Source organism: Mandrillus leucophaeus, unplaced genomic scaffold (assembly GCF_000951045.1).
Source record: "Mandrillus leucophaeus isolate KB7577 unplaced genomic scaffold, Mleu.le_1.0 Scaffold388, whole genome shotgun sequence".
Taxonomy (NCBI): Eukaryota; Metazoa; Chordata; class Mammalia; order Primates; family Cercopithecidae; genus Mandrillus; species Mandrillus leucophaeus.
This window is the reverse complement of record NW_012104120.1, coordinates 2439720-2452940: the sequence shown is the minus strand read 5'-3', so window position 1 is coordinate 2452940 and position 13221 is coordinate 2439720. Positions and strand designations below refer to the sequence as shown.

The window sequence follows — 13221 nt, the reverse complement described above, 5'->3', positions numbered from 1 at the left end:
CTGAGATATCTACAAAAGAATTAAACAAATAATATAGAACTGAATAAAAATAATAAATGCAATTAAGAACTTAATAAAAGGGTTGTACAGAAGGTTAAACACAGATGAAGAGAAAATTCTTGATTTGGAAGTTATATCAATAGCAAATGTCCAGTGCAAGGCCCAGAGAGATAAAAGGAAGGAAAATTCAGAGTTGAAATCATGACAATAATAATACAAAAGTTTGTGGGAGAGGCAGTAAATTGAATTTAAGTTCTAGGCCATCTTTGCCATACTTCTTGCCTCTTGTATTGATTCTATCTCCATTCAATTCTGGTCCTAGATTCTCTGTCTAGAGCTCTTCATTGTGGTAACCCCTAAGCACATGCAGCTGTGTAAATTAATTAAACAAATAAAAGTAAAAATTCAGTTATATGTGGTAAGACTGGCTACGTTTCAAGTATTCAGTAGCCACATGTGTCCAGTGGCTGCTGTATTGGACAGTGCACGTATAGAATGTTTCAATAACTTCACAAGGTTCTATTGAACAATAATTTTATTCCCTGATATTTTACATCATAGGTAAAGATCATTCTAGATCTTTAACTATGATGATGTTACCCCTGTGCAGGGAACCTTTCCATGGGTCCAGACTCCTTTAATGCGATGTTCAAAGTTTCACACAGTGTAACTCAATTCTGTTTCCCTGCCTGTTGAAAGCAGGCAACGTGAATTCAGTGATCTACCATTACCTGAAAGAAGACAAAATGTTCTCACAATCAGATGCCTGTGGCTCTGTGGGACTGTCTTGCATGGAGAATGGTGCTCAGAGCACTAACTTTGAGTCATCCGATGACTTCAGGCTTCTCTATCCAGGAATACTGGGACAAGTACGCTACATTTTAGAAAGACTCCCACTAAAATGGTAAAATAAATCATGTATTAATTCTTGGGTTTCCCACTGGGAACTTCTTATTCTTCAAGTCTATGGGGCAAGTGGGGCTTTTACTGAACTGCATCCTGAGCTTGCCATTTACTGGCTTTTAAACATGGACAACTTACTTCACCTCTCCTGTGCCCCGGGTTTCCCAGCTGTTAGATAAAGTCCTTGCACCCGTCCCTAACATGTGAGTTTTGACAACTAAATGTGGTTTTGCAAATGTAGAAATTGCTTTATAAATGTAAGTGCCATGTGTACATGTGGCATTATTTTTTCATACTGTGCTGTTTCTTTTTTGTCTTTCAGTCATTTCCCTCAAAGCTTCTGAAGAGTCATCCTTTGAGAAAACGAAAGAGACTTGGGCATTTTTTGAAGGTAAAGCTTGTGTATTTCTTTATGATAAGATGCAGCCTCACTTTTAGACAATAGGAAGGAAATAGGATATCAAGAAAGGATCCTAACTTCTTAGTTTTTAAGTTGTTTTCTTGGTCTAAACTTACTCAAAGTAAGATGGAAATCCCTGACAGTATCAGCCCACAGTTTTGAAAGAGTGGAAGTTAAAGCACCAGTCCACATAATTTTTGTTTGTTTTGTTTTGTTTTGCTCCAAAATTCCTACTCCCAGGTGGTATTAGGGAGGAATCCTCAAGTGATATAAAAATGATAAGTACCTCTACTGTGACTGCATTTTATTTCAGGTTGCTTAAGGAATTTGGGGTTCTAGAGACAGTTTGCAATCCTTAACCAAGTAATTTTCAACCCATGCTAGAATCGCTCATGGAATGTTAAGAACATGAATGCCTGGACCACATCTCTAGAGATTCTGATTTACTTTGAAGTTGTTAAAAGCACCAGATGATTGCAGCATGCAGCCAGGCTGAGAACCATGGCCTTGGAACAGTAGTTCCCAAAGTGTGATTGCAGACCAGCAGCGTATGCATCACCTGGGAGCTTGTTCCAAATGCACATGGCTGTGCCCTGCCCCAACTTACAGAATCAGAAGCTCTAGGGATGGTGCCTAAGAAATCCGGGGTTTAACAAGACATCCAGGCAATTCTGATGCACATTCAGGTTTGGGCCTTAGGGCAGGGGTTGTCAACAGTGGGTGACTTTTGCTACTCCAGGGGACAGTTGCCAATGTCTGACTGTATCTTTGGTTGCCACAGCTGTTGGCGGTGCTCCTGGCGTCAGTGATAGGGGCCAAGGATGAAGCCAATCCTACAATGCACAAGATAGTCTCCATGACAAAGAATTTTGCCTCCAAATATCCAGAGTGCTGAGGTTGGAAAACCCTGTCTTGGAGTAAGGAAAGTTCAGAGAAATTATTGTCATAAAGTGGGTGAGGATTATGATCATAAGAAATGGAAGAATACACTTTGTGAGTTCTCCGGCAGAGCCTTGGATCAGTGAAAGGCTGATTAATGTTCAAAGGTGGTCAGGAACTTTGTAAAGATTATGTCTGGTGATGGCACAGCATTTATTGATGAGGAATGATCTAGCCAAAAGGCTCTAAGGAGATGCACATGTCTCGGGGCCTCACCGTCACCTTTTGTTAACCCACTGTATGGTCTGACAGAAGGAGGGCCAGCCTTAGGGGAAAGGTACTTGCTTTCAAGCCCACCCCTTCCAATACCTAGTTATAAAGCAGTAGACTGAAACACATTCTGTCTTAGGAAAATGTAACTTTTATTGTGAACATCGTTTGGAAACCATAAGCTGTCACCCACATAGGCCTCTAGGATTAGTTGTTTAGTTTTGTAGTCATAAATATTTTGTTTATGAGATTGCACTCATGAGAATCCAACAATGATTCTTTGTATTTCCTGATGTTTCTCTGCATTTTTGTAGTTGCCTTTTTCTTTATTTGATGACTGTCTCCTAGTAAAATAATCCCCATTTCCCCCACTCAGCCTCTCATTAAGAGAATGCCTACTCATTGACAAAAAGATGAAAATGACTTTACTTCTAATAGAGTGAAGCAGTAGTAAGGGCAAGATTTACCTTTCTCATTACTATTTAGTAAAATTGAGGCAACCCCATTGATGTTTTGCCCCATGTCTCTGGATCTGCTCTGTGACCAGGCACTGTGATGGGTTGGGGTATGGAGAGGGCCTGGCTGTGGCAAGGGTAGATCACTAGGGATGTGACAGCTGGACCCTATATCTCATCAGATGCATCAGAATCTCCCAGGGAGACTTCGGGCTCCAGCCTCTGAGGTTCTGGTTATAACATTAGGAAGGGATCAGAGAACTTTCAGGGCCACAGGTGATTCCTATGCAAGTGGTCTGAGGACCATACTTTGAAAATACTATGGTGCAAAAACAAGACCATATATTTGGAAAGATTGTGGCGTTTAGACCCAACATACCCCACAGCATAATCAGCATTTCTAAAACCCTTTGTGCAATTAACAATATCTCATAATTCATGTGCAGCTATATAATATCAGGGTTACTCCCGACCTAACTCTCTACATGAAATCTGTAGCCCAGTATGTGCAAGAATCAGGCCTCACCAAAAGCAGAACTGGCATTCTCACTACGTGTAGCGCCTGCCTCAGAGCAGCTGTTTACAGAGCAATCTTTTCCTATGGTTTCGGCAGCAGCAGCATCTCCATGCTTTGCTTTTTAAAACCCAGCTGTAGCTTTGGCAAGGTTAGAGGCACAGTTGAAACTCCCTGGCGCATGATCCCAGGCCTTTTGCCCTTTTGTTCCTGGACGGGAGAGCTACAGTAGGGGTTGTGGATGGATATCCATCCTCCTAGGGCTTAGTTCGTCCTGGCTGTGAGCCCACTGCACAAAAGAGGCATTGATTGTCAGGCCTCTTTGTGAGATTCTGGAGTGAGTTAAAATCCTTTGGGGCTATCACTCAGGTGTTTCACCTTGAGCAAGATAGTATTACAGGGTGGGTTAAAAAATAGAAGTACAGAGCCTTCTGTCTCAAACTGTCATCTCCTGACTTTCCCATTTGCCCTAAAAATGTACAAGACTGAAACTGACTTTCTTGATTCAGAAGGCAGGGGGAGAATGGGGTTCCTGGACTCTGCTGAGGGGCACTGGGGTCACTCTTTTTCAAAGGAGCACTGAATACCCCTGCCGGGATCAGGGTTGCTGGGCAACAGGTGCCATCTGCCTGGCCCTGGCTTGGTGGGACTGTTTGGGAGGGCGGGAGCTGGCACACTGACATTGTGCACCCCAGTCTTGGCCTCTCTCTGCATGGGCAGCTGCTCCAGCCTGCCAGCCCTGCCATCTGCTTCAGGGAGGCCTGGGCATTTTCTGCATAGCAGCTTGCAGTTGAGTCTAAAAATGGCAGTGATGCCTTTGGAAGTTCAATGGCAAAAGACAAAACTGTAAATGATTTCAGAGAAAGGGAATATAGCATGATTTTTAGAATTATTGTGGGCGTGCAGGTATATGTGGTATTTTTTTTCTTTTTCTTTTCCTTTTTTTTGAGATGGAGTTTTGCTGTTGTTGCCCAGGCTGGAGTGCAATGGCATGATTTCGGCTCACCGCAACCTCCGCCTCCTGGGTTCAAGCAGTTCTTCTGCCTCAGCCTCTCGAGTAGCTGGGATTACAGGCATGTGCCTGGCTAATTTTTGTATTTTTAGTACAAAAATTTGTACTAATTTGTTTCACCATGTTGACCAGGCTGGTCTCGAACTCCCGACCCAGGTGATCGGCCTGCCTTGGCCTCCCCAAGTGCTGGGATTACAGTCATGAGCCACCATGCCCGACCATATGTGGTATTTTTAAAGTGAACTCCAGATTTGATTAATTGCAGATATTTTGTTAAACTCAAGCCTTTGTTGAAAGGTCTGGCTTCAACCTTTCAACGAGCATTATTTGGCCTAGTCTGAGTTTTAAAACTTTTGAGCCAACATTTTATATAGAGATTTTTACATAAAAAGGTAAAGGATGAATTGGAAGATCTGGCACCACTGGGCGGGCATTCCAGCCTGAGAGCAGTGCTCTGGAGCTGAGTACGGAAGGGCTTTGCATTAGCTGACATGGCAGGAAGGCGACTGCAGTCGTAGGAGTTTGTGACCCTGGCTTCAATGGCTCAGAGTTTAACGTTGTTTGCAGAGAACACCCAGGGAGGGGGTTTTTCATGTTTTGAGTGGACACAGCAGGGTGGTTGTCTTTATGCAACAAAAGGAATGCTTGTAACAGAAGGAGAAAAAAATCCAACATAGGCATACTGGTTGCTGCTCAATCAAGGGGAAGTCAGGTGGTCTTTCTGAGCTTTTCTTCTCCTGCAAGGCAACACTTTTTACAGCTCTGTAGCTTCAAGAACAAAACAGAGAGTGGCTATGACCGGTGCTGTGTGTGTGGGGAGCCACACGCAGGCAGGAGGTGCCCGCTGGAGGGTGTCCATAACTGGAGGCCTATGTGTTTGGCGGCCAGCTGAGCCTTCTGGAGTAGCCAGATGTTTTCTGATTCTGTAGCTCTGGCTGCCTGTGGGGAGCCCCCTTTGAGCCATGTTGAGGAAGCTGTGATCTGAAACTGTAGCTTGGGCCTTTTGAAGCCCCTCACCTCCTGCCAGGGCAGAGTGGGCCCCAGATGTCTGCAGCATGCTGTTAGGGACGCTTGGGGAGAGATGCCTGCCGCGGTTCTCACGTGCAACCTTGTCCCTCCTGGATTCCTGCCGTCCTGAAGTGAAGGAAAGAGCTCAGATGAAGAGGTGAGCTTGTGGATCAGCTGCTGTGGAAGCTTTTGTAAGACAATTTTTCTCTCCATTCCATGAATAAGACTAAAGGCAAGTTTTCCTGCCTTTGGGTCTGGGGACCACATTTGCATAGTCCCTTCCAGGCAGATGCTGTGTTCACCTGCCTGAGGTTCTGTCTGCCTGGTAACATGACTGTGTTGTTCACCATCCTCTCCTGCCAGCAAGGGCTCTGCTATCTTGTCCTGGAGTAGTTTGCTCACCAGTGTGGAAAGGCAGGACTGGCTGTGGGTTTGCTGTGTTGTGGCCATCCTGTGCCCTGGGATCCTGCGACAAATCCTGGCCTGTGAACTTTGCTCTGTCCCCGAGTTCGTCATGAAGTGTCTTGTCCAGAATCCAAGAGTCCTGTTGCTGAGTTTCACACTGTTTAAATGGATGCTGCAGCCTCTGTCCTAACTCTGACCCCTCACAGAGTTCTCCACCCTATTAATCTACAGAGCCCACACATCAGAGACACAGGCATTTACTAGAAAGGCAGTTTTGAGTTTTAGATATGTGAGAGCTTTCTCAAGCTCCTCACATCCCATCAGCTTCGGGACCTCTCTAACCTGACTCTGCCCCCACCGGCCTACTGACAGGGCTTTCCTCCAAGACTTTCCCAGTAGCTTCCTAGGGGCAAAACCCAGTGGATGTTTTCCAGCAGTTGACGCTATTAAGTCATCCTTCTTACAGTGCTTTCTTCTGGGCTTCCAGAACTCTCGCCTCAGCCCTCCTCTGCATCCATGACTAGCTCTGATCCTTTGTAGGAGACTTCCTTCCACACACCTGCCCCTCTCCCTTAAATATTAGTGCAGATGCACCCTTCACCTACTACCTTGCCCTAAGGCACTTTCTACTTATTTTATTTTTATTCCAGACATCTAAATTGCCAAGAGCAGAAATCTATTCAAACTAGCTTATGCAAAAATGCTGACTGCCTTAAGAACACGGGAAGATCTCATGGACTCCAGGGGCAGAGGTTGTGCTGGGCCTCCCTGGGGCCCAGACCAGGGAGGGGAGAGTCAAAAGGAACCTGAATGTCTGATTCCATTTCATACCTCCTTCCCTCTCATTAACCATAAGCCTGACCTGCTTCTCCAGGCTCTCCCTGGGAGCCAGCCACCTGCTACTACTCCCAGTAGGCTTGCTTTTTCAGCTTAAGCACTTAACTAACTGTTTCTCCATGCCCCAAGGGCTTTACAAATGTGCTTTTCTGTTGACTCAGCTATTCCACTTCTAGGAACTTAATCTTGAGAACATATTGTGAGAGTTGTACTAAGGTTTAAGTTCATGAGTGCTCACCATAGAATTATTTATGATGGGGAACAGGTAGAAACACTTTGAGTAGCCAATAGTAAGAGGTTGTTAAATCACTGCTGATATATTAATATGATAAACTTTTATCATATTTTTCAAAATGATTCTGAATCCTTTTTGAAAATAGTTTATTGAGAAAATGAGATAAATTGAAAAAAAAAGATGTGAAAGTATATGATCTCAATTTTAAAAGGTATGCATATTCATCATAAAGTATACCAAATATTTATTAATAGTAGTTATCTCAGGGTGACAGGATGGCTGATGACTTTTTTCTATATTTTTTTTGTATTTTTTGTTATTTTAAATACAACTCAGTGCAGAACTCTAGTCCTCTTGGAAGCTTCTCTCAGCCTTCCGAGGCTGGGCTGGGTCCCCTCTGAGTGTTGCTGGTATTGGACACACGTTCTTATTGTTACACTTACTAAGTGGTCCTCTATTTCTTGAAGTGAAAGACTGTGTGTGTGCATTTTTATCTTTCTTGTACTCAGGAAAGTACTGACTATGATTGATAGTAAATATCTGTTGGTTGTAGAAATTTAAGTCAACAGAGAAACATTTTTGCTAAGTTCAAACATTTGCTAAGTTCAAATAAATGTCTGTGTCATTTTTCTTCAAAGATGGTTAGAATAATGTTTTGGCTTCCCTTTTCACTTTCTGAGCAGCTTGGCATTGTATTGATCAGATTAGTGATAAAGTTGATTATTAAAGTTTAAGAAATATAAGTATATGTAGCTGGGCACTGAGGCTCACGCCTGTAATTTTAGCAACTCAGGAGGCTGAGGCGGGAAGGTCCCCTGAGCCCAGGAGTTCAAGGCTGCAGTGAGCAGTGAGCTGTGCATCACTGCACTCCACCCTGGGTGATGGAGTGAGACCTTATTTCTAAAAGAGATGTATGTACGTGAACATGGTTTAACTGTTGAGATTTATACAACTTTTTATTTTGAAATTATTGTAGATTAACATCCATTTCTGGCTAGGCATGGCATCTATAATCCCAGCACTTTGGGAGGCAGAGGTGGGTGGATCACCTGAGGTCCGGAGTTCAAGACCAACCTGGCCAACATGGTGAAACCCTGTCTCTACCAAAAATACAAAAATTAGCTGGGTGTGGTGGCGTGGACCTGTGGCCCCAGCTACTCAGGAGGCTGAGGCTGGAGAATTGCTTCAACCTGGGAGAAGGAGGTTGCAGTGAGCCGAAATCATGCCACTGTGCTCCAGCCTGGGCCACAGAGCAAGAAAGAAAAAATCAATTTCTAAAAAATCATACACAGAGATCCCTTGTACTAGTTTGTGTCCTTTACCTAATGTCTCCCAATGATAGCATTTTGCAAAACTGTAAAACAGTATCACAAACAGGATATTAACATCCATATAGTCAAGATACAGTCATTATTAGTGGCCCTTGTAGCCAAACCCATTTTCCTCCTACCACCATCCCCTTCTTAACTTCTGGCAACCACTCATCTGTTCTCTATTTCTATAATTTTGTCATACCAAGAATGTTACATTGATGAAATCATACAGTATGTAACCTTTTGGGATCTTTTTTCCTCTCAGCATACTTCTCTGGAGATTCATCCAGGTTGGTGTGTGTGTCAGTAGTTTGTTCTTTTTATTGCTGAGGATGCTGTGGTGTGGATGTACCACACTTTGTTTAACTATTCACTTGCTGAAGGATATCTGGGCTGTTTCCAGTTTTTGGCTACCCGACATACATGTACAGTTTTCCATGTGAGCTTAAGCTGTCATTTTTCTGGGACAAATGCAAGGAACGCAATTTCTGGGTTGAATGGTTGTTACAGGTGTCTCCTTTCAGAAAGTGTCAAGCTCTATTATAGAGTGGCTGGGCTGCTCTACATTCCCACCAGCCATGTCTGAGTGACCCAGTTTATCTGTATCCTTGCCAGCATTTGGGGGTGTTGCTGTTTTTTATTTTAGTCACCCTGAAAGGCACGAGGGATATTTTATTGTAGTTGCATTTTGCATTTCTCTAATGGCAATAGAAGTCAAACATTTTCTCATGGGATTGTTTGCCACCTGTACATTCTCTTTAGTGAAATGTCTGTAAGTTTTTTTGTTTTGTTTTGTTTTGTTTTTCATTTTTCTAACAGGATTGTGTGTTTTTTGCTGTTGAGTTTGAAAGTTCTTTAGAGTCTGGATACCAGTCCTTTGTTGGATATGTGGTTTACAAAAATTTTCTCCCAGTCTGTTTGACTTTTCATCCTCTTCATATTGTTGTTTACAGAACGTAAGTTTTTAATTTTGGTAAAGTTAAGTATAGTATATCAAGTTTTACTAATATAGACGGTACCTCTGGTGTCAAGTCTAAGAACTTTGTCTATTCTTAGATCCCAAAGATTTTTCTTGTGGGTTTTTTCTAAAGTCTTCTAGCTTACATTTTACGTTTGGGTTTGTGGTTCATGTTGAGTTAATTTTTGAATAAAAGGTGAGGTTTGTGTTAGTTTTATTTTCTGCCAGTGGAAGTCCCATTGACCCAGCACCATTGATTGAAGAAACTGTCCTTCTGCCATTGAATTACTTTTGCACTTTTGTCAAAAATCAACTGAGCATGCCTGTGTGGGTCTATTTCTGGGCTCTCTGTTCTGTTGCATTGATCTGTGTCTGTCTTTGCACCAATACCACACTACCTTGATGACTGTAGCACTGGGATTTCAAACATTCCAATTCTGATTTTCTCTTGCCAGCGCACTTCTCTTGCTGCGGCCCTCGGGAGGCTGACTCCTGTGTCTGTCCTTGCCTTTCAGATATCTACGTGTATGCTGTCCTTGTGTGCTGCGTGGGGATCCTCAGCATTCTGCTCTTCATGCTGGTCATCATCTGGCAGTCTGTGTTTAACAAGCGGAAATCCAGAGGTAAGAAAACAGATAAGGTCATGTCTGGGATGGGAGCACACCCTGACCACAGACGGGCGGAAGATGCTAGGCAAAGTACCACCTTGGTGGAAAAGTGCATTGTGAGTCAGGGATTATTTATCTGTGATTGTGGGCAAAGTGAGCAAGCTGTGTTTCCCTTGGACTCTGCTAAAATACACTGTGGCCATCATTGACATCACTGAATTTCCCGTTTCTTGGTTTCTGAGCCCCTTCCTGCTGTCAATCTCCCTGAAGAGTCTGTGGTGTCAGATGAGCCTAGAGTTGGATTTTGACTCTGCCGTTTGAGGCTGAGGTTTGGGGCAAGTTCCTGAGCCATTCTGAACGTGAGTTTCCTCATTTATGAAAGGGGATTGACACCCGCTTCTCTCGGTGGAATGTTCTTATGAACGTTCACTTTCAGGCAGGTGGCACTTGGGAAGTCTTCCCCATTCTTTCCCTGACCGGTCTGAGAGTTCCCTTCCGTCTCCTTTCACTTTGGTGTCCCTGTTTCCCTGCACTCTGCCCTCAGCCCCTTCCTGCCTTCTGCCTTGCTTCTCAGGAAAGCGTAGTTCTCCTGACTCTTGTATCTCTATGAACACTGCCTGCTTTCTCGAGAGTCCCTGCTGCTCCTCAAGCCCTGATTTCACTTGCCCAGCAGCTCCTGTTGGAGGTCTCCTTTGAGAGCCTCTCCCTGTATCCCGCTTCAGAATCTCCAAAACAGCTGGGGACACTGTGACTCCCAGAGATGACCAGGGTAAGAGCCGAGCTCTGGAATTGCACCAACTCCAGTTCCAGTGGCTCCCTCACTTACAGGCTGACAACCTCCCTCTATGCCTGCCTTCCTCATCTGCGACATGGAGGAGGCAGGAGTGCAACAGTCTCAGGCTCATGGTGAGGACTAAGTTACCAAAAGAAAGATGCTAAAACCCATAACACAGGCTCCAGCAAATGTCCTGCTTTTATGTTGACATACGGCTCTAACTACACACAATAATTGTCAATATTAGCTTAAGGTCATAGAACTTGGAAATGTTAGATTCAGTGGTCATGGCTTGAGGGGCCACTCCAACAGTGACTCTGTGCAGCACTAATGCAGGGTGTGGGCAAGGCTAAGGGACAATGAGGGAGGTGACACATACAACGACAAGTACCCATGGGATGCTGTTTCCATCCTAGACCTTAAGGGATAAGGGGAGGGGAGATTCCTGGAATGGACCATGCAATAGCTGCAGCTTTGGGAGAGGTGTCGCCATCAGGGGCCTGCAGAGAGGAACTCAACTCCTGACAAACCAGGAGGCAGCTGGGAGGGAGCCAGGATGGTACACTTCTCACGGCCTCTCCCCTCCCCACTTGGATCTGCTGCTATCGCCCTTGGTGCCACCCACCAGAAGCCAGGGGGCCGGGAGCAGGAAGGTGCCTTCAGGGCTGAGCAGGGTGGACAAAGGTGGACGGGGATCCAGAGGACAGTGGAGAACTCCAGCACACTCAGCAATCGGCGATGGGGCAGTGGCTGTAGCATGGGTGTCTTTCCTCTGGAGCCTGTGCTCTCCCAGCAGCCTCTGCATGTGTCTCTGTGCTGTCCTTCAAAACCAGCTCCAGGGCCTTCCCCTAAATCCCTCATCAGTGGCAACGCAGCCTTTTTTCCTGTTCTCAACCCCTGAATACTCTTGTGAGCTTGTGGCATGTTGCACTTGTGCCTTGGCATGGGCTTCCCTTCCGGAGGACAGTGTGTGAGGCAGGCACCACACATTCAATTCATTCTCCTGGAATTTGGCTCAGGACAGATGCTCAGCACATGGTGGACAAATGGGTTTATTTCCCACCTGCCTTGCTCCCAACTGTTGGAGGGTGGAAGCCACATAGGCAGTTTCCAAGCTGGGTATGCTCTGAAGGCACTTTTGCCTGGGTTCAGGAGCATGATCGAGAGTCTTCATGGGCTACAGGCCCTGCTAGGCCCTAGACAGGGTCAGGGAAACAAAGCAAGGCCAAGAAGGGCACACTGTGACATGTGGGAGCACCTGGCATCCTCCTCCAGGCCTCACAGAGAGGCTTCAGAGAAGGGGGATCCCAACTGCCTCATCCCCACTGAAGTGGGCCTCAGATGGTCCCATGTGTACCTGTGCACAGTGCCTGAAAGCCCTCCCCAAACCCTAGCTGTCCAGAGCGTTGTCTGAGCACCCGTTATGGGCCAGGAACCTCATGTGGCCTCTCCATGTGCTTATGTGACCCTGGATGAGAGCCACACCACACTTACCTGACAGCACAGCTGAGGAGCTTGAGAAGGCCCTGAAACCAGGGAGTGGTAGGGTGAAGTTGGGCCCCAGTCTCTCAACTGTTGGAGTGTGGAAGCCACATGGGCAGTTTCCAAGCTGGGTTCCCAAGCCTCTCATGTTTCTAGTCAAGAAAACCTTAGCTATTAGGGGGCTGACCTTGCCAGGGGAATTTTTCTTTAGCCTTCCGTGGGAGTTGTTGCTGAGGCTCTTCCAAGATAGCTCTAGTTGGTGCCTGCAGCTCCCAGGAGTTTGGTTTTGGTTGATTGCAATTCCCATTGGCAGACCCAGTAGCCTTGGCAGGGCAGGTCTTGCCCTATGCACCTCTAGGACCAGGCATCTTTCAACTCACTGTGGGGCTCAGGATGGAGGACCATGCATGATGGGCCTGGGTAGTCTCCTTCAGCTGGGCCCAGGAGTCTTAGAACAGCCCTTCCCAAAACTTCAGGAGCAGACCGTTCACCTGGGAACCTGCTCAAATGCAGATTCTGATTCAGGGTGTTTGGGGCAGGCCTGCAATCCTGCATTTCCAGCCAGCTCTGCTGCTGGTGTGAGGCCATGTTTGGAGTAGCAAAGCCTTAGAGCTGTTCTTCTTACCTCTATCCCACCAAGCATCCTGCTTTTACAACATGTATTTTCGAATGATCTCTACTATTTTAAAATGAAATTCATAGATGAGCTATACTATCTGTACCCCCTCAAATCAACTTAATGCTTTATAATTAAAGGAGAAGTAAGAGGAAAGTAATTTATAACACACTGAGACAAATTCTAGTATTACACCTCTTCTTTTAATCAGTGTGAATTTCAGAGAAGATAATAATCCTTTATATTTGACGCTTGAAATAAATGCTAGATAAGCACCTGTCTGTATATGCGAAGACTCAACATGCAGGGGACAGGGGTCAGCATAGACAGACACAGATGGGCCCTAATATCCAGGAGAGGCACTGCCCATGGTGACGGGATTCCTAACATCCCAACTGTTGGTAGGGTTTTTAATGAAAAAAGACACTCTTCGGCCAATTTGCAAACCCTTTAAACATTCATTGTGCATTAACATGGAGAAAATACATACCTCGTGTTTCTATGTAAATTGGACTTAGCTTCCAGGCTCTCATGAACAGGTTTCCTCTTTT

At 45.2% G+C, this 13221-nt stretch overlaps 1 protein-coding gene across 1 annotated transcript in view; it reads left to right on the top strand.

Annotated features, from left to right (window-relative positions):
• Positions 1-13221, top strand: part of VSTM4 (V-set and transmembrane domain containing 4) — a 112267-nt gene that overhangs the window by 30783 nt on the left and 68263 nt on the right. Inside the window, exons 7-8 of the mRNA XM_011990981.1 lie at positions 1226-1294; positions 9705-9812. Of these exons, the coding sequence (XP_011846371.1) occupies positions 1226-1294; positions 9705-9812 (177 nt within the window). The remainder of the gene's footprint in view (positions 1-1225; positions 1295-9704; positions 9813-13221) is intronic.